The sequence below is a fragment of the Molothrus ater genome, chromosome 13 (genome assembly GCF_012460135.2).
Source record: "Molothrus ater isolate BHLD 08-10-18 breed brown headed cowbird chromosome 13, BPBGC_Mater_1.1, whole genome shotgun sequence".
NCBI classification, from domain to species: domain Eukaryota; kingdom Metazoa; phylum Chordata; class Aves; order Passeriformes; family Icteridae; genus Molothrus; species Molothrus ater.
This window is the reverse complement of record NC_050490.2, coordinates 11,227,917-11,245,669: the sequence shown is the minus strand read 5'-3', so window position 1 is coordinate 11,245,669 and position 17,753 is coordinate 11,227,917. Positions and strand designations below refer to the sequence as shown.

The 17,753-nt window shown below is 39.3% G+C and overlaps 1 protein-coding gene across 1 annotated transcript in view; it reads right to left on the bottom strand.

Annotated features, from left to right (window-relative positions):
• Positions 1-17,753, bottom strand: part of ADAMTSL3 (ADAMTS like 3) — a 170,000-nt gene that overhangs the window by 79,873 nt on the left and 72,374 nt on the right. Inside the window, exons 4-6 of the mRNA XM_036389748.2 lie at positions 15,562-15,689; positions 13,157-13,202; positions 6,047-6,283 (exon numbers count right to left, since the gene is read on the bottom strand). Coding sequence (XP_036245641.2) covers positions 6,047-6,283; positions 13,157-13,202; positions 15,562-15,689 — 411 coding nt within the window. The remainder of the gene's footprint in view (positions 1-6,046; positions 6,284-13,156; positions 13,203-15,561; positions 15,690-17,753) is intronic.

Below are 17,753 nucleotides of genomic sequence, written 5' to 3'. Positions count from 1 at the left end.
TGATTCTGACAAGGAGAGGGAGAGATACCAGAACATCCCTCCAATTAAGCAACTTACTTCTTTTTTTTTTTTAATTTACTTTAAAAGTAGTGTGGAATCTTAGCTTTCAAGCAGGGCTTTCAAGCCCTAGTTTATCCTCACTGAGGATTTATCTTGGTCTAAATTCTGATGACTTTATCTGAGTCATGATTTTCTTCTCACATGGTCAGGTCTCAGAGGTCTTCAGTGATGTCTGAGCTAACAAAGGCCTGATTGTGGCACGGGTTCCCACATCTCTGGAATCAAACCAGCCCAGGACAGTAGCAGCCCAGACAAGCTGACACAGGCTTCAGCATGTGCTAATTAACAGAATACAGCCCCTCCAGGCTAAGCACAACAGAGAACTTCCCAGCCCATCTCCCCACAGCCCATGAAGCTGCAGTCCCAGCTGCCAAGGTGAGTGGGCAGCAGCCGTGCTGGGAGGAGGAAAACTTCCTCTGATTGAGGATTTTCAGTTCCTCAAAGGTAAGAAATCAGGCAGCAAAGGCAAAGTGTGTCAAAATGCAAACCTCAGAATGGAGGTGCAAAATAAGTCAGAATGATGGGCACAAGGAGACGCTCCATGATGTTCAAATTCCCGAGCCATCCATACAGAGGAAAAGAATGTAAAGCAATAAAAAAACCCCAGAAAATAAAAAAATACAGTGCATAAAATTCACTGCATACTAAAGGGCTCCTAAAAAGACTTTCCACATATTTCTGCTGACATTTTATATCTGAAGGCAAGAGGCTAAAGAGTGTTCCACAACTCTGTAAATCCACTTCCATCAAATAAAACAAAGTGCTTCCAAAACCTTTAACTCTTACTACAGGACCTGTCACATGCTAGAGGAGCTGAGAGATTATAGGACCACCCAGCAGGAGCAAGTACCCTTTCCCACATGGTCTCCATATAAAAAAACACACATACACACAGCCAGAGGATAGGACACAAACTCCCAGTGAGCTTCTTGTTTGTGAGAATACTTTCAAAAAAGAAATCAGTATATGAAATCAAATGACTTTGCTCCTTTTCTGGCTGGGTTCAGCCAAATCTGCCTTGCTTGGTGAAGTTAGTCCTGGGGGATTTGAAGGTTACTAAGGCTCTACTTCAAGATGACACCCAAATCATGAGTTTTTCTGCTATCACAGCTCATATGATTTAGGTCCTTGCTAGGCTGGGAAGTAAAGTCACACTTGCACTCAGCTCACTAAAACAAAACAAAACTTGGCAGTGAATCACTTATGACCAAAGAGGTATAGATAAGACACTGGAGATCAGAAAAAACCCACTACTCATCTGACAAGAAAGGATAAACTTCCACAGTAAGAAATCCCTATGGAGAGCATTCTCCATAAGAAACAGTAGGAGCAAGAATAAGATAAGACCTGAAAAGAAACACCAGTTTCTAGCAGGAGTGGGAAACTGCAAAAGAAAAACAAGTGATCCCAAAAACCTCTTCAGTGCCTGAGAGAATCCCATTATTACCTGCAGTGTCTGAGAGCATTCTGGCATTATTAGTTATTTATAAAAGCCCACCACTGAGTTACCAACAATGTGATCACAAGGGAGCTACTACACCAAGGTGGGCAGAGATATTCAAAGGGGCAGGAGCAGCCTTTGAAGGGTGGTTCCATGATCTGCTGGGCTGGGCAGTGCCGAGAGCTTCCACAGATGAGAAACCAGCCCCCTGAGGCTAGGGAGGGTGACACTGACAGGTCACCAGGATGTAGCAGCCTCTGCTTAGCTCAGCCCCATCCTCCAGTGGGACTTCTGGAGAGCCACCAGCATCTCCCAGCTGAGCTGCAGCTGGAGCCCCCACTCCCAGTTTTATGACCCCTGCCACACGTGTGCAGTCACATGAAGTTTTTCATATGCAGCTCTGAGAGCCAGAAAGCTTTGTTGGATCTCCCTGAGTTACTGCCAGTCTTTCTGGGCAGGGTCCAGCCTGCCAGCTCTGGTACAGTAACACCCAGACAGAGCACAGGCATCTACTCAGGGGTTCCTTCATGCTCCAAATTCACTTTACTCTGTGCATTTGCTAATTAGTGGTACCCAGGAAAGAATGCCAGGTTTAGTATAACAGCTGGCCTGACACAGAGTTACCTCCAAATCCATTCTTCCTATGAATCACTTAAAGGCTAAAAAGAAGAAAAAGGTAACACAGACTTTTTTTTGTAATTTTTAAATATTAAAAAAAAAAATCAAGAGTAAGTATTAATTTTGGGGAATAAAAGGTGCTTTTTTAACAGCTACTCAGGAATTAACTACTCAGACTAACATGTGTTAGAAACATGTCTGCAGTAACACAGGATGGAAAGGAAACCTTCCTTTCTGAGTCTCTGCACACCAAACCTCCTGTGCATCTTGGGCAGTCCTGAAACATATTTACAGGCAAAAAAATGTATCTGCAGGAACCAAAAGAGAAAGTACACAACACAAACAGTTTGAGAAAGCAACTCTCAGGATAAAAGGAGTCAAGATTCAGAAGAAATTAATAACCTGCTACAATTTTAAGTTTAAAACACAAACAGAGCTTATAAAAAAAAAAAAGAAGGGCAAGAGCCTTCCAAGAGCTTACAGAAACTGTTTTCAATGAAAACTCTGACAGATATTTACATCCAGCATAGAAGTGCTTTGGTGGTGAGTGATACCTACTTGCCATATGATGACATGTGACAGAGGAGAGCTGGCATGGCAGAAGTGGATGGTGCTCCCCTTGACATGTGGGATGTGTTCTGATGTCAGCTAAATTTATGCCATATGCTACAAGGCACAGTGTAGTGTCTGCCTTTTTTGGAACACAAACAACTTGCTGACACTAAATGGAAAGTTCACTGCAGGATTTACATCATCCTTGACCTAATTGTGACAGCCTAGGACAGAACTACTCAGGCTGCTCCTCAGGACTCCAGATTTTTTGGGTGATGTGTGTATTTGTTGTCCAAACATATTACTCCATATTAGGAAAATTATCACTGTAACCATTTCAGGTGCTGGCACAAGTAACACCCCATTCTGCATTCTGGTAGAAAAAAAGCAGGTCTGCACAAATTAAAAACAAAACCCAAGAAGAGGCAGGGCCCCAAAGTAGGCGGAGTAACTGGGTAAATGTTGCCCACATATGTGTCTGACATGCAGATGTTTTTAAATGTCTCCACCCACAGCCAGATGGGCACAGCAGGAACACATTATATGAAAAAATGTTTTGGGAGTTATGCAGAGACTAGAAAAAAATATCAGAAGTGTGAAAATCCTGGCAGTGAAGTTTTGACCTGTCCCCATTTAACACAACAGGCCCAGATATTTGAGTTGATAACAGAAGCAGGACAGTAGCAAACTAAAACATGATCAAATGGTTTGACTGAGTTAAGCCTCACGACACCCCAAAATATCTTACTAATTTTCCCAATAAACCTTTCTCTGCTCCACCATCTTTAGATTTCACCTCCTGTAAAGTCTCACACCTCCTATTCAGAGTGCAGCTTTGTCACCTCACGGTTTTTTGGCTAGAGCTTATTTAGCTTGATTTGCTTGATAAGGGAAGTGCAAAGGATCAGAAGTGAAGCTGGAGAAGAAGAATTCACCATCTTTGTAAATTCATAGGCTGCCAAGGTGAGAGCTTGAGCAAGAGGCAGAAATGGGGATGCAGCCCACCTTAGCAGGAGCCAGAACACAGACAAAAGTGAAATCACGCTGGGGAGGAGGGGAAGTTGAGTCAACTTCGAGACAATAAATGATCAAAACCAGCACCAGTCTCCTTTACAGAGAGTCTTTGGCGCTCCCAGGCACAGAAGTGAAGATCCCCTCATCAGCAGTGTGATGTGCTCATTAAGATGAGTTAGCTGTAAAAACACTTGCCAAGCAATTTGCTGGTTGTGCCAATTACATGTCAGAACCCACCAGACAGATCTCACAGCAACAATAGTGGGGAATCACGACTGTGCTGTCTCTCTTAAGAGCAGTTAACTCAATAACCGTGTTTTTTCTGGGAAAGATTAGGCATCAATTTGTTTTCTTTTTCTGCTCAAAGAGGAGTAGCACAAAGCTCTGTGTTATTTTCTGAGGAAGATCCCACCTCCCACAGCCCCTTTCACAAGTAAGAAACTTTTTACTCTTCCCCCAAAAGAGGAAAAGATTATTTAAATGAATCATCATTAATTTAATTGAATTCTACTTCAGTTTTTAAGCCTCAATAAAATTATCCAACACTAAATTATCAAATACATACTTTAAAAAGCAAAAATGTTCAATTTGTGCAAAAACACCTCAGGAATAGCCAGTGACTTCAAGAAAATGAAGTTTAAAAAGCTAATTGTTTATGAGTATCAGCAATAAATTTTAAAAAATTGAATAAGTTACAGCACAGGACGCATTCTAAATATGTTTGTTCCAGGTTTTTTTCCTGAAGATGCTACCTCACACTGAAAAATATTTTTGGGAAATTTTAAGAAATAATGAAGGAAATAAGAATGGGAGACAGAGAAAAGAAATTGATTTTCCTCAACAGTGTAAGAGTTCCAGTTCCTGCTTCTGGAATGATTAATTTCTTCTCCACCACTTCATTTATTCTAAAAATTGATTATTTACATTTCCAAGCATTTTACATCATATATACACACGAATACTACAAAATGCTAAGAAGAAACATTGAAAGCAGCCCTTTTAAATATACCTCCCAACTCTTCTTCACAAAATTGAATCCACTCTGAGCAAAGAGAATTTTATGCCACAAATGAGGGATGGAAGAAGGTGTTTGAAGTCGCTGTGGGAGACACTGACACCCCCACGGCCCTTGAAGAGCCCAGAGCTGCCTTAGATCCAGCCTGACACTGGGCTGCAATGGGCACAGGCAGCAAAGGCTGCTGTAAATTCACCTCCTAGAATAAAAGCCTTTTATTGGGATAGGAAGCATCACTAAGAACATGGGCACAAGAAATACATTATTTGGCCTCCAGTAAATACATTATTATACCTCCAGAGTTTCTGGAGGAATATCCTATTTCCAAAGAGGGTAACAAACACTGCTGGACCCAGAGTGAAGCAGCACTGACAAATGGAGTCTCCCTGTGAGGAATTCTTGTGTTCCAGAGGCAGCAGATGCACCCTGTGTTGACACGACTGGCATCGGAACTGCAGCGTACACAGAAGTCACATAAAACCCACAGCAAGGTCCAGATCATATATTAATGCTGCTATGATCCATGCACCAGTCTTCTGCCAAATGTGTCAAATTTTCCTCTATAATAGAGCTATTTTTCTCACTGGGCCACATCCTGCATTTTTGAGTCACACACATTTTAGACATTTAGCAGAGCAACAACCACTTGCAGAGAAAGAAAACTAATTGCAATAACATGTCCATTCTCTATAAACTGCTCTGTTCATAAAACAGGTTTGCAATATTGCTTTGTGAATGAGACGTGGGCAAGGCTAGCAAGCCTCAAATATTGTAACTCTAACAAACTGCATAAAGTCAATAGCATAACTAATAAATAATAAATATATAGAGAAATTCTATTGCCATTTAAAGACTCAAGCAATCAGTTCATGCAACCACAACATACAGTCACTCATCCATACAACAAGACAGACCTACATACTCACACCTGCCATTATGGGCTGAATCCCGTAAAATGTCCCATTTTCTCCTCAACAGAGATTATATGAGACTCAGAAAATGAATAAAATTAAATGGAGGGCTCTGCAATTTCATCACATCCACACAGATATACTACATTTTGGAAAGCTATAGCTACAATAACTAGGTTCATTAATTTTTACATGCATAAATAGAAGAGTGAACGAATTTTATTGATCTTTTATCTATATAGATAAATATCCATGGCCAAGGCAGTCAGGAAGTTCTGTGTCTTCCTGAAAAGGTATTTTATCTACAATCCATTCAACAGCACTTGCAGATACATCTAAACTGATAAATTGAATGAAAAACAATCCCAAAGCACCAACTGAAGGGCAAAGTGCCTATCAACAAAGACCCCATTTAGATTCACACCACAAACATACCTGGCAAATTCCACTGATGCACATATCCAAGGATTCAGTGTTGCAACGAGTGCCATCCAGCACTTTTGGGGCAAGCTCCACAACCAGGTTCTTCCCCAGAGCCTGACATTTCAGGGCACAAGGTGCAGCAGGATCATTGTACACAGGGATCCACTCGTACAAGTGGCCCTGGTATTTGACATCATTGTAAGCAGAACACTGCTGTGCTCTAAAGTCACCAACGTCTGAAGGGCAGTCCTGAAAACAAACCAAAATAATTTTTTTTTTTAAAAACTAGGGAATACTTTGCATTTGCAGTAAAGTTATCTGATGAATAACACGGAAGCTCTTCAGGCAGGCTTGGTTCAAGAACTGATCTACTTTTACAAATATGCCACATTACAAAGTCTTACTGTGTGTATTAAAATAATTTATGTTGCTTAATCCATTGCTTGGAGTACAAGTACAGAATATCATGCATATTCCAGCAATAACAACATAACTCATATGAGAGGATAATTAAAAATGCTAATTTTTACAACATCAATTAGTATTAAAGTCTGGTTCTATTGTAAGAATTGGCTTCTAACGGAATCTATATATTTCAAGTAACTACAAGGTGATGTCTGATATTTCTCTTTTCAGTAGCTTTTCCCACTAAAGGATTTCTGAGGCCTCTATTCTCATTCATCAATTCATATATCAGAGTAATGAAAGAGGTATCATGGCTACATATAAATAAAAAAATAAAATTTATCTAATTAATTGTTTGGTACTGCTTGAAAAAAGCACAAGATATAGGGGGAAACACCAGAACTTTCTGTGCTTAGTCCTTTATCTAATTACAAAGCACCTTCACCTCATGGAAGTAGTAAGGCTTATTTTTTTGGAATAATAAGTAAACTTCAAATAAATAAACTTCAAATAAATAGACTTCAAATTGGTAACAATTGATCCTGTATTTCCAGTTCTAATGAGACAGTTCCCTACCTTCTTCCATACAGTGCCTCAGTACACACAGCATAAAGACCAAATACGAGAAATGCTTGAAATAAAACATTCTAAAATATTTTTTTCTACATAAAGCATTGCACACAAACAATGATGTTAGCATTAAACTATAGTGACAGGAATGGAGATGAATACTGATTGATTTGAAAATAACTTTGGTAAAGTACTGGCAAAGGAGTTACTGTGTCAAACAATTCCTCACTGCAGACTTCATTTGAAAGTATGTCCAGTGTCAAAGAGTCCATATGCCAGACTGAAAGGATATTCTTCCAAGAATTCCAACTGCACATATAAGCCAGATGTGGGGCTGATTTTAGTGAAGTTTTGTTTTCATTGGATGGAAGACTGAGAGATTGTGATGTGTCAGGCGAACTCATGGAACTTATTAGTAAGTATTAGTTAACAATACTGATCTCAAAGCTTCAACCTTATCAGTGAGCTGAACCTTCCCTGAATAAAACTGACAAAATGGCAAGTGCATGATACAGGACTGGAGAGTAAAATATACAGAAAAAAGTTTTGAATTTCAGTCCAATGCCCACAGCAATATTGCACTCAGTTTGGGGTTTTTTCACCATGGCAAACAGTAGCCTAGAACTGTCTCTGAATTGGTTGTAATCTACATAAAATACCTGCTAAAAATCAGTATTCAATCTACTGACCAACACATGGCGTTTTTGCAGCTGAGCACTGAGCAAATTTACTGAACTTTCCCAGCAAAACTTTTCAGCTCTGTCTAATGCTACACACTACAGAGAGAATAATTTAGAATGATACTAACACATTTTGTATTATTTTTAATCTGGGATAATGCTAGTTTGAGCCATATGTTTTGAAATTGTACAATGATGGAATAAGACACAGGGAGTATTTTACCTTTACAAAATCCTTCCACAGAGAGCTTCTAGGAACATGGAGTAAATACTGTGAGAGGCCACACATATTTACTGCAGTGTCACTCCCCAGAAATTCCCCAAGTTTGCACTGGTGTAAATGAGAGCAGAATTTTGGCTCTGAATTATCTGTCACCTCTCATTTTCCACAACAGCAAGTCTAAAAAGCAGAGAGGACTTCAGAGTTCGTATGGATCCCATATGGTTCCCTCCCACCAATGCAAACAGAAGAGCAACTAAGGATCAAAAAACAAAAAGTGGACATTAAATTCAGGTAAAGTTAGAAGCAGTATTTGGGAGCAGAGTCACTCAGCCATGCACAGCTACATTTTCAGCACAAAGAATTAAAGAGTGCTCTGTAGAGCAGGCAGAGTGATGGCCTTCAGCTGAGCTCTGACAGGCTGCTGTTACAGTCCATTATCACTGGCTGTTGATGCGGTGCCAAGACACAAACACCACAAAGTCAGGATGTCAAGCCCATGGTTACTGCATGTTTCTCATTGATTCAACACAATGCAGCTCCTTCCTTCCACTCCCTCCTGGCTGCTTCAGAGCAAGTGAATCCTCATCTCCCTATTCTCTTTTGGCATCTTCAAAGAGCCCAAAGTGATTCTGGCAGCTCGATTCCCATGCCAGCTCCACCTGCTTTACGGTTGAGCTCTGTGCAAAATCAGGAGCATAAAGGAGCATCACAGAGGGGTATCAAAGAGCTGAAATTATTATCATTTGCATTATATCAGAGTTTGGATGGCAACCAAGTCCAGATCCCAGTCTTCCAGGGAACAATAAATATTTGTGTAAAGAAAGGAGTTTAAAGAGAAACACAACTAAGCACAGAATTAATGCAATCAAGACAACGAGAGGACTTGAAAACATCAGTTTAATTCCATTAGAGTGGTTTGGAGAAGTGAAAGGGGGTTAAAAAATAGTAAGGAAAAGGCAGGGCAAAGATGTGAATGGGAGGCAAGGGTGAACCATGTTCAGGAAGTGGGCAGTGTCACAATATCAGACAATGATATGGGGGACCCAGCCCTCATCCTGTTTGTGTGTCTCTGGTTTTAATCTATTTCAGACATCACTTCATTCCACCATTCTCTCTTCCCTCTCAATATTTCACAATTTTTCTGGCTTGTTATATTTTTTTGCTACTAATTTCAAGATTTCTGCAATTTCTTAAATTCAGCAATAGCTTTTCCATCACACTCAATCCACTCAACCATGGCCAGGCCATTTACAGGTTCAAACACTGCAAAAGGAGCTGAAGACATATCTATGAGGTCTAATACATGAACATGCTGGCAGAAACAATCACACCCAGACCTTGCAGGGGAATGAAATGTATTTATGACATGACTTATGAACATAGTAGACAGATCTGAAAAAGATGCTTTAGACATGACTACCATGAAGATTAAAACCACACACACAATGTGTATATATATATATATATATATATATATATATATATTCCCTTTATATTTTTTTTTTTTTGGTGACACACAATTAAAAACTACTGCATTCAAGAGCTAGCTTCTTATGAAATGTATCTTGGAGCTTTGGCAATAAGCACCCTCAGCCTTTGAAAACAAAGCTGACCTGGGAAATCTGTATCTTTGTAGGCAATGTTCATGTACAAAATATGAAGGTTGCATCAGACCCTGCGACTCTTGCCAACAATTACTCAACTGAAAAAAGCACAAAAGAGAAGGCAAGAAAATTCCCAGTAAAAATGATGACACCAAAGAAAGTCTAGCCTTTTGTCTAGTTTTATTCTTTGAATCTCATTTTGTTGAAACCCAGCCAAAACTGATGAAGTCATTGTTTTGTTTTCTTTCTGAAATTAGCTTCAGGTTCCATGTTTTTCCTACACAATTTTCAGGCCACTTCTAAGCTGAATAAAGATACCTGAGCTGGAAACCACCCCAGCCAAGGGAGCCTTATGGTGCCTCAGCATTGTAAATATAAACTAAATAAATGAACAGATTAGAGAGAAACTGTGTAACTCAAGGTGAAACATTATAGTCTAAAGTAGACACAATACAGCCAAGATTTTCTGCAGGGTAAATTAGCTGGTTAAGTCGATGCTGGGACAGTTACAGATAAATGTGTTGAACAAGTGTGAGCATTATCTGCATATAATAAAAGTTTACAGTGGAATTAAACATGGTGCTATCTTTTACAAAATAATGTTTTTTCTGACTGCAGAAGAATCACTCTGGCAAAAATATAAGCGACTTTTTGGCACACAAGAATGTGAAATTTATGGGGAAATGGCCCAAATAACTTGTTCTGTGAATAGGACCCTAAAGGATTAACTTAAACACTTCCACATAGTGCACATCATAGCATTAGAATGTAACACTATATACAAAAACTGAAATTTAAAAAAGGGGTTCAAGAAAGACTGAAAATCTCATTGAACAATATACAATGGGTAGTTTATCTCTCTAAAGTCTCTATATGGAAGGGTGAAAGCACACATGCAGTTTTAGGAAATCATGCACCTGGCATCTCAGTTATGATAGAAAGATAAGCAGGCTATACATACACCTTAATCTTAGCAATTATTTTGTTGTTAAGACCTTGAATTAATTTTTTGATTGAAATATCACTAATATTATTCTGGAACTATGCTTGAGTTCAATGAACTTACTACTATTCCATTACAAATCCACATGAAACCAATTTTCTGGTAAAATGATTCTTGTTCTTTTCATTAGAATGACACACATATTAGGTTGTGCTTCATTTGTACTCCCCAATATAGATGTTAGTGGTGTAATGTATCATGTAGCAAAATTACATTTGCAGACAGCTTTACACTGTGTATTTATACCCAATGTCTCATGTGGTTACCAGTAATACCTATTAATATGGAAAGAAGCTAGTATAAACTCTTAATTTTCAAACTACAGTTTTACTCCTAAAGTGAGAAGCCTTGATTAGAAATAATGCTTTTGGGAAAATTATATCATTTGAAACTAAACTGGCCTAGTAGTCTCAGATTTACATTAGGTGTGAGGTCCTGTTTCAAGGTTAACTCAGATCTAACATGGGGTTTGAATTCAGGCATGCCAATTTCAGAGATCAACTGTATTAACAGTGGAAATCTCATTAAATATATTTTTCTCAGGAGTTCTTCATTATCTAACCCATAATCTAGGAAAAACCATTCCTGAGAAATTCTAACTGTATCTGAACTGAAATGGGAACACGATCCCTTTCAGACATGCCCCAAAAGCAGAACTGTAAAGGCAGTTTCCTGTCTGGAAATTAACATTTGAATCATCATAAATTCAAACAGATTCACATACAAGGCGCCTGCCACTTATCGCTTTAAAATAAGTCCTAGAGTTAAAAAACAGGCTCCAGTGACTTCAGATAAATTCTCTGGGAGTTCAGAGAGGATATGAGAATCATCTTAATTTTCTCTATGATGAAGCATAAAGCGCCATCACTTTCATTAGATTTCTAATGCATAAATCTTAAAATGAAGAGTGTCCACAGCTATTCTAAAATACAATAGATATCCTAAAAAATAGACCTGTGCCTGACAGCAGGAAACATGCCCAGATGGACCTCACCACCCTCCCTTCTCCATGCCCTGGGCAGTTCCCCAGGCCTGGTGCTGGGGGAGCAAGGAGCGCTGGGGTGACCTCCCTGTGCTCCTGCAGGAAGCTGCAGTGCACAGGATCCAGCACTCAGAGGTGTTACTGGGTACAGTGCACACAAACAGACATTTAGACTGGGGATGGATAAGTAGGTAATTTTGTTCATTGCTTACATCCTGACTGGCTGCAAGTTACCAAGTTATCACACAGATCAGGGTGTATTTGCAGGGAGCATTTTTATTTATGGGCTCATGCACCAAGCTGCTGGGCCTTTTCTTCTGAAAGGGCAAGGGGCAGGGTTTGTCTCCAGAATCTGATTCCTGCATGCACTGGGACTGATTCATTTTTCACTTCCACTTGCTTCTGCCAGCAGGAACTTCGGCTGCTGTGGTGGGAAATCCATCCAACACTGAGCAGTGGAGTGTAGAGCTACCCAAGGTGTGAGCAAGCCTTGTTCTCAAGGACAGCAGGAGCCAACTGGCACAGCAGACTCTGTAGGTGTGGCAAACTGAAAAGCAGCAATGGGCAGTTCTCCTAGGAGATGCACTGATTGAATATTTACTGGACAACTTCCAGTGTCAGGCATTTTAAGGAGAACATGTCCCACTCCACAGCTGCTGGCAAATATTATGGGATTGGTAATGACTGAATATCACTTGAGCTTATACACCTTTGGGCAAAACTCAACCCAAAGGAAATTCAGCCCTCACCTTTTAGTATTATTATTAATTATTTATCGGCCTGCTGTCTTTCCTGGAATAGCACATGTGACTGTCACACTGTACTGTGAGGTAAACCAAGTAAGGGTGAGTGCAGACCATAAGCCAGCCTGCAGGACTGTGATTGCACACACAAATGTACCTGTAGTGCCACAAAGTCCTGCTGAGGTGCTCACCTTCGGCAGCCTAGGCCAGGCTGAAGGGCAGCAGTTGTTTAAGCAGCACAAAGCACGACTACAAGTCAGTGGAACACAAGTAATGAGGTTTGCTGTACGTGAATAGTTTCCATAAAACATGTCCATAAAAATGAAATGTGATTGCATCGCAGCAACAGCAACTGTATGGTCAAACCTCCAGCTTCACACTCACTCACGGGCATTGTCCGTGCCAGTGCACCTAAACGTGCATGTTCTTGCACACAGACACGCAAAGATCTGGGCTTAGGCAAACTGAGGGAAAATAAGGAGAAATTATCCTATTTAAGATCTGAAGGGGATCAGGCATTCTTTGTTCACATGAGGAGAGTCACCATATCCCTAATATTCACAAATGATCCCAAGCTCAGTTTAATGCTTCATCTACAAGACAGAACCCCCAGGAAAACCACTTGCTAGTTTAAGATGAGAATTGATCTGTTAATCCTCCAAAATGTGTAACTCTCCTAATAAGTGATATAAAACATTCTGAATCACAATTGGCACTATAATTTCAGAAGAAAATGTCCATTTGGGAAGTCTAAATTTGAGACTTCATGGTGTCATGCAGACTGAAATGTTTAAAAACGGTAATAATGATGGAAAGAAAATTATGCACCATAAGGTTTTAAATGAGAAGCAGCATTACTTAAACTTTAACACATTTTTGAATGAGTAAAACAGGATTAAAGGCCAGACTCACATTACTACTGCAGGTTTTGTATCGAATATTCCGACCTTCACAGTTCCTAAAAAAAAAAAGTAAAAATTGTTACACTGTATAATAGCAAAACACAACTTTGCCTGTTTTACAGCTAGTTATTCTCTCAAAAATTAGGCTTTTATTGCTACTGCCCTACCATAATCTGGACTCAAAATACAAGGTTTAAATACAGAGGGGATCTGGGTATTCAGCTTTACACTGCTGTCTCTCCTCAGCAAAGAACGTGTGACTTTCCCTATAAGCCCAATTTACTGCAAACCTTATGAAAACCACATTTATTTTGTGAAAAAGACATCCCTAAGGCTGCTCTATGCTGATTGCAACCAAGTTATTTCTAATAAACGTGATGTGACCTAGAGGAGAAGATCAGAATATCTGATTCATAATTTTAAATTAAAGAGAATTATCATGGACTGCATGCAAATGTGCCCAATGCATGTGAATCCTGACATCCAGGCAGTTCAAATCCTCTGTCTGTTGTTAGTAGCTGAAATAAAAGCCATGTAATAGAGTCATGGTTATTTATTGTGGTCTCATAAATCTGGGGAGGTTGGGTTTCACGCTTTTTTTAAAGACACACTCTGCCAAACTTCTCACTAACAAACCAGCACTTTTGCACAGTGTAAGATATTCTTCCATGTTAAAAATGGCAATATCAACATTTTGAAAGAACTTAAAACATATTTCAAATGACTGGATAAGAAATTATAATTAGTGATTTCTCTAAAATCAGGAACAGTGTTTTGGAATAATTCCTTCATACCAAAAAGATGTGCCTTACATTAAAGAAAGTGTGAACATATAACTGATAATTTACATCTCTTTGATTAAATTTTCCTCTTCTTGCATGAAAATAACATTTTTTTAAATAATGTTTGAGAGAGACTGAAAATAGCATTTGAAAAGGAAAAAAAATGGATGCCTGAAGAAAGACCTCAACTCAGTTGAAGGTACAACTGTTAAAGCTCAAGGTATTTCAAGTCTCAAATATCCAATCTTTTGCAAGACCTACTGCATCACAACACGCAAATTAAAATGTTTATGATACACACAAATGTGAAAACTGTGTTCCACAGTTGTGTGTTTCCCGGACATTGTTACAAAAATCAAACATAGAAAAAACCTTTTAAACTATGCATTTGTCAAGGTATGGAAAACACATGTTTTTCACAGGGGAAGACATTAAAAATATTAATAAAACCACAGTGGAATTTATACTGCTACAATTTATTGAGCTTGTTTCACAGTCCCTAACACATTGGTAGAATATCAAGGCTTCTTGTTGGAACTATTACTTTTCTCCAAGACCTTTGTGCAGTTTTTCACTAAAAAAACAGGCAGTGCTTTTATCAATCATCTTTAGCTCTGTATTTCATACAGTTTGCCTTTAAGCAGCACACCACACTCCAAGCCTTAAGAAAAAGTGACTTCCTGGCTGATACAACTAAATAAAAATGTAAACACAATCATCAGTTTTTAAAATGTTTAAGAATAATTCAAGTGAAACAGGCAATTATGGATGCCAGCACAGATGCCTCAAAGCTGGCTGGGATCTTTTCTTGCCTGTCTACAGGCCTACTGCATTACTCCTACTTTAAGGATTGTACCAACAAGTCCTACATGAGTCCAGTTTTACCAGTGAGGTAAAAGGCTTTCACTGCCTGTGTTCTTCTCCTCAAGTCACACTAAGACTTACACAGGAAAACATCCAGCTACCAGGACCACTGCATAGGAAGAACTGGCAGGGAAGAATCAGAGAATCAATTTGGTTGGAAAAGATCTCTCAGATCATCGAGCTCAGCCTGTGACCCTATGCCACCATGTCACTTTAGGCCATGGCACTGAGTGCCAGGTTCAGTCCTTCTTTAAACACTTGCAGGGACAGTGACTGCACTGCCTTCCTGGAGGGCCCATTCCAGTGTCTCATCACCTTTCTGCGAAGAAATTCCTCCTAACATCTGACCTGAATCTCCCTTGGTGCAATTTGAGACTATGGCCTGTTGTCCTTCCTTCCCTAACACAGAGCAGCATTTGACAGATCCATATGAGCAGCACATTATGTCAAGTCATGTGCAAGAGGCTGGCTAACTTGTACACAGGTGACTCACCCTTTGATCTGCATTACAGTGAAAGGGACACCCCTCTCTATTTGACCATACCAAATAAATAATTCCTGCCATTCCACAATTATATCTCATAACAAAATAAAGTTCAGAGTTAAAGCCTAAGTTATTTGTCTATTACAAACATGTATTAAAGGCAGTATTTTATAACACTTCATCTATCTTACACAGCACTTGGTCTCAGAAACAGAAGCAACCAGAAGAGGATTGGAAATGTGCCAGAGCTGCAGAAGCACCCCCACACACCAGCATGTGGCTTACCTGCCATTTAAGCATCTCCTCAGAGAGTAGGAGGCTCCCCCTCCACAGGTCCGTGAGCAATCACTCCAGGCTCCCCAGGCATCCCAGGAATCATCCTTATCTTCATCTGAGCGGGTGGTTCTGGAGTTCTGAAGGAAAAGAAAAGAAGATGGAAAGTTGGAAAAAAAAAATGTTTTGAGTATGTTTTACTGCTTGGCATTAATAGTACCAATTCTGTTACTTCGCTGTTTATTTACCATATTTCAAATTTACTACTTTAATGCATAATAATTATACGGGGGAAAAGCAGAGCCTTTGAAGATCCAGTGTAGATGATGTGTTGCCTCCTGCCAAAGCACTGCTGTGCCCAAACGTGCTGCAGTTCCCAACTCCTCTATGCCAAATTTGCTGTGTAGGAACCAAACAGTCTCAAGCACACAGAGAAAGCATCATGCTCAAACACATGATGGACCTGTTACAGTGGAACTAAGCAACACCATATTACACCCAGCTTAAGATTAAAACACCAATTTCTCAAACCACCACAGTGACAGTTTGAACATAAAAATACCACGAACATAAAGTAATGGCTTTTGGCATCATTATGAAAGTCAGATTGTGCATAAGAGTGAGGCAGTGAGTAATTTTTCTCAAGTGGGAGAGAATATTGACCAATATTTACTCTGCCCCAAAAGAATCACCACTGAGAGAACATGAAAATTTAATTCAAGCTTTCAGAAAACGACTATTTCCAGCCAAATTTTTATTCTCATTGACTTCAGTGCTCAACTTTCCAAAAACAAAAAAAAAAAACCCAACAAATTGTTTATTAGAGGATAAGTATCTCTATTTGAACGCTGGATTGCAGAAGTTGGTCTAAAAACGTCAGTGGCTTTTTAACTTTCTTGCTCTTATAAATTTACAAATTTTACAATTGCTTACCGTAAAGCTTTGAAAGCACTCTTAGGCCAACCTGCCATTCCAAAACCGATAGAGCCCAGCTCTGCCAAGATCCCTGAGGAATTTTCACACTGATGTTGGGTTTTCTTTATATCAGAAGCCAAGTCTGAAATGTCTGACATTGAAAATGGAACCAACTGCCTTCAGTCTTGACAAAAAAAGCTCAGCACTTCCTAACAAGTCACTCAGCACACGAAAATAAATCAAGATGAACGAGAGGGTTGCTTCTTTCAAATTTATAGGTGCAAAATTAGTTTGTTCTCTACAAGTCCAAAGCAAACGATTGGGTTTTAGCCTGTTGAGGAATGGCTAAACTTGTGATATTAAAAAAGCAACATGCCACTCTTTTTTAGAATAGCTAGTTTCTTTTGACAAAGCAGTGACAATGCCTAAAATAATCCTAACTTCATCATTGTATTAAAACCAGCCACATGATATTAACAGGCAGAATGTCATCCAAAGCTCTAAACAAAGTCCAGTTGTTCACTTCCCAAACTGCTTTGATAAAAGCCATTGTTCTGAACTGTATCTAATTAAAAAGCTGTAAATACCATGGCGATCAAAGCAGAACTTTATGCCAACAAAGCCTTCTTTAGAATCATTGACTAATTCAGTGCCCACAGTGTTGATTTAAGCTCCAGCTAGTTCAAGCTATTTGTCCCATGGGAAAGAGTTAAAAGCAGCTTGCACTGACTTAGTAATTTACTACCAAAATAATATTGATTTACTAGCTGTCTGGTTTCATAAACTCTACACATTACATTTGTCTTCACCATGGTACTAAATTGAAGTAAAATAAAGAAAAGATCACCAACATCATGATTTACACCAACAAAGCCTTGGAAACTCATTTAGGAATTAAACTGAGAGCTAATTGCAATTGGACACAGAAGGATATTATCGTACGTCAGAACTGCATTCCCAGCTTGCTTGACCTCAGTTTTTCATGTCTTTATTGTCTGCAGTCATAACTCTAACATGGTTCAGCAGTGAAAAATTGAACCATATTAAAATAGTTTTGTCTTTAGTGCCTTCATTTTGCAACGGACAAAGAACAACACGTGTATTTTGCATATTCATTGTGCAAGTATTGATGTACCAGCGCAAACGTAAATGTGTGCATGGACATGCACATGTGCACCCATGATGTCGCCACAAATGCTATAGTGAATCCAGATAAAATAACTTAAACCAGCTATAAACACAACCTAGATTGTTTGCTGCTCTTTACCTAGAGCTGGATGGGAAAACAT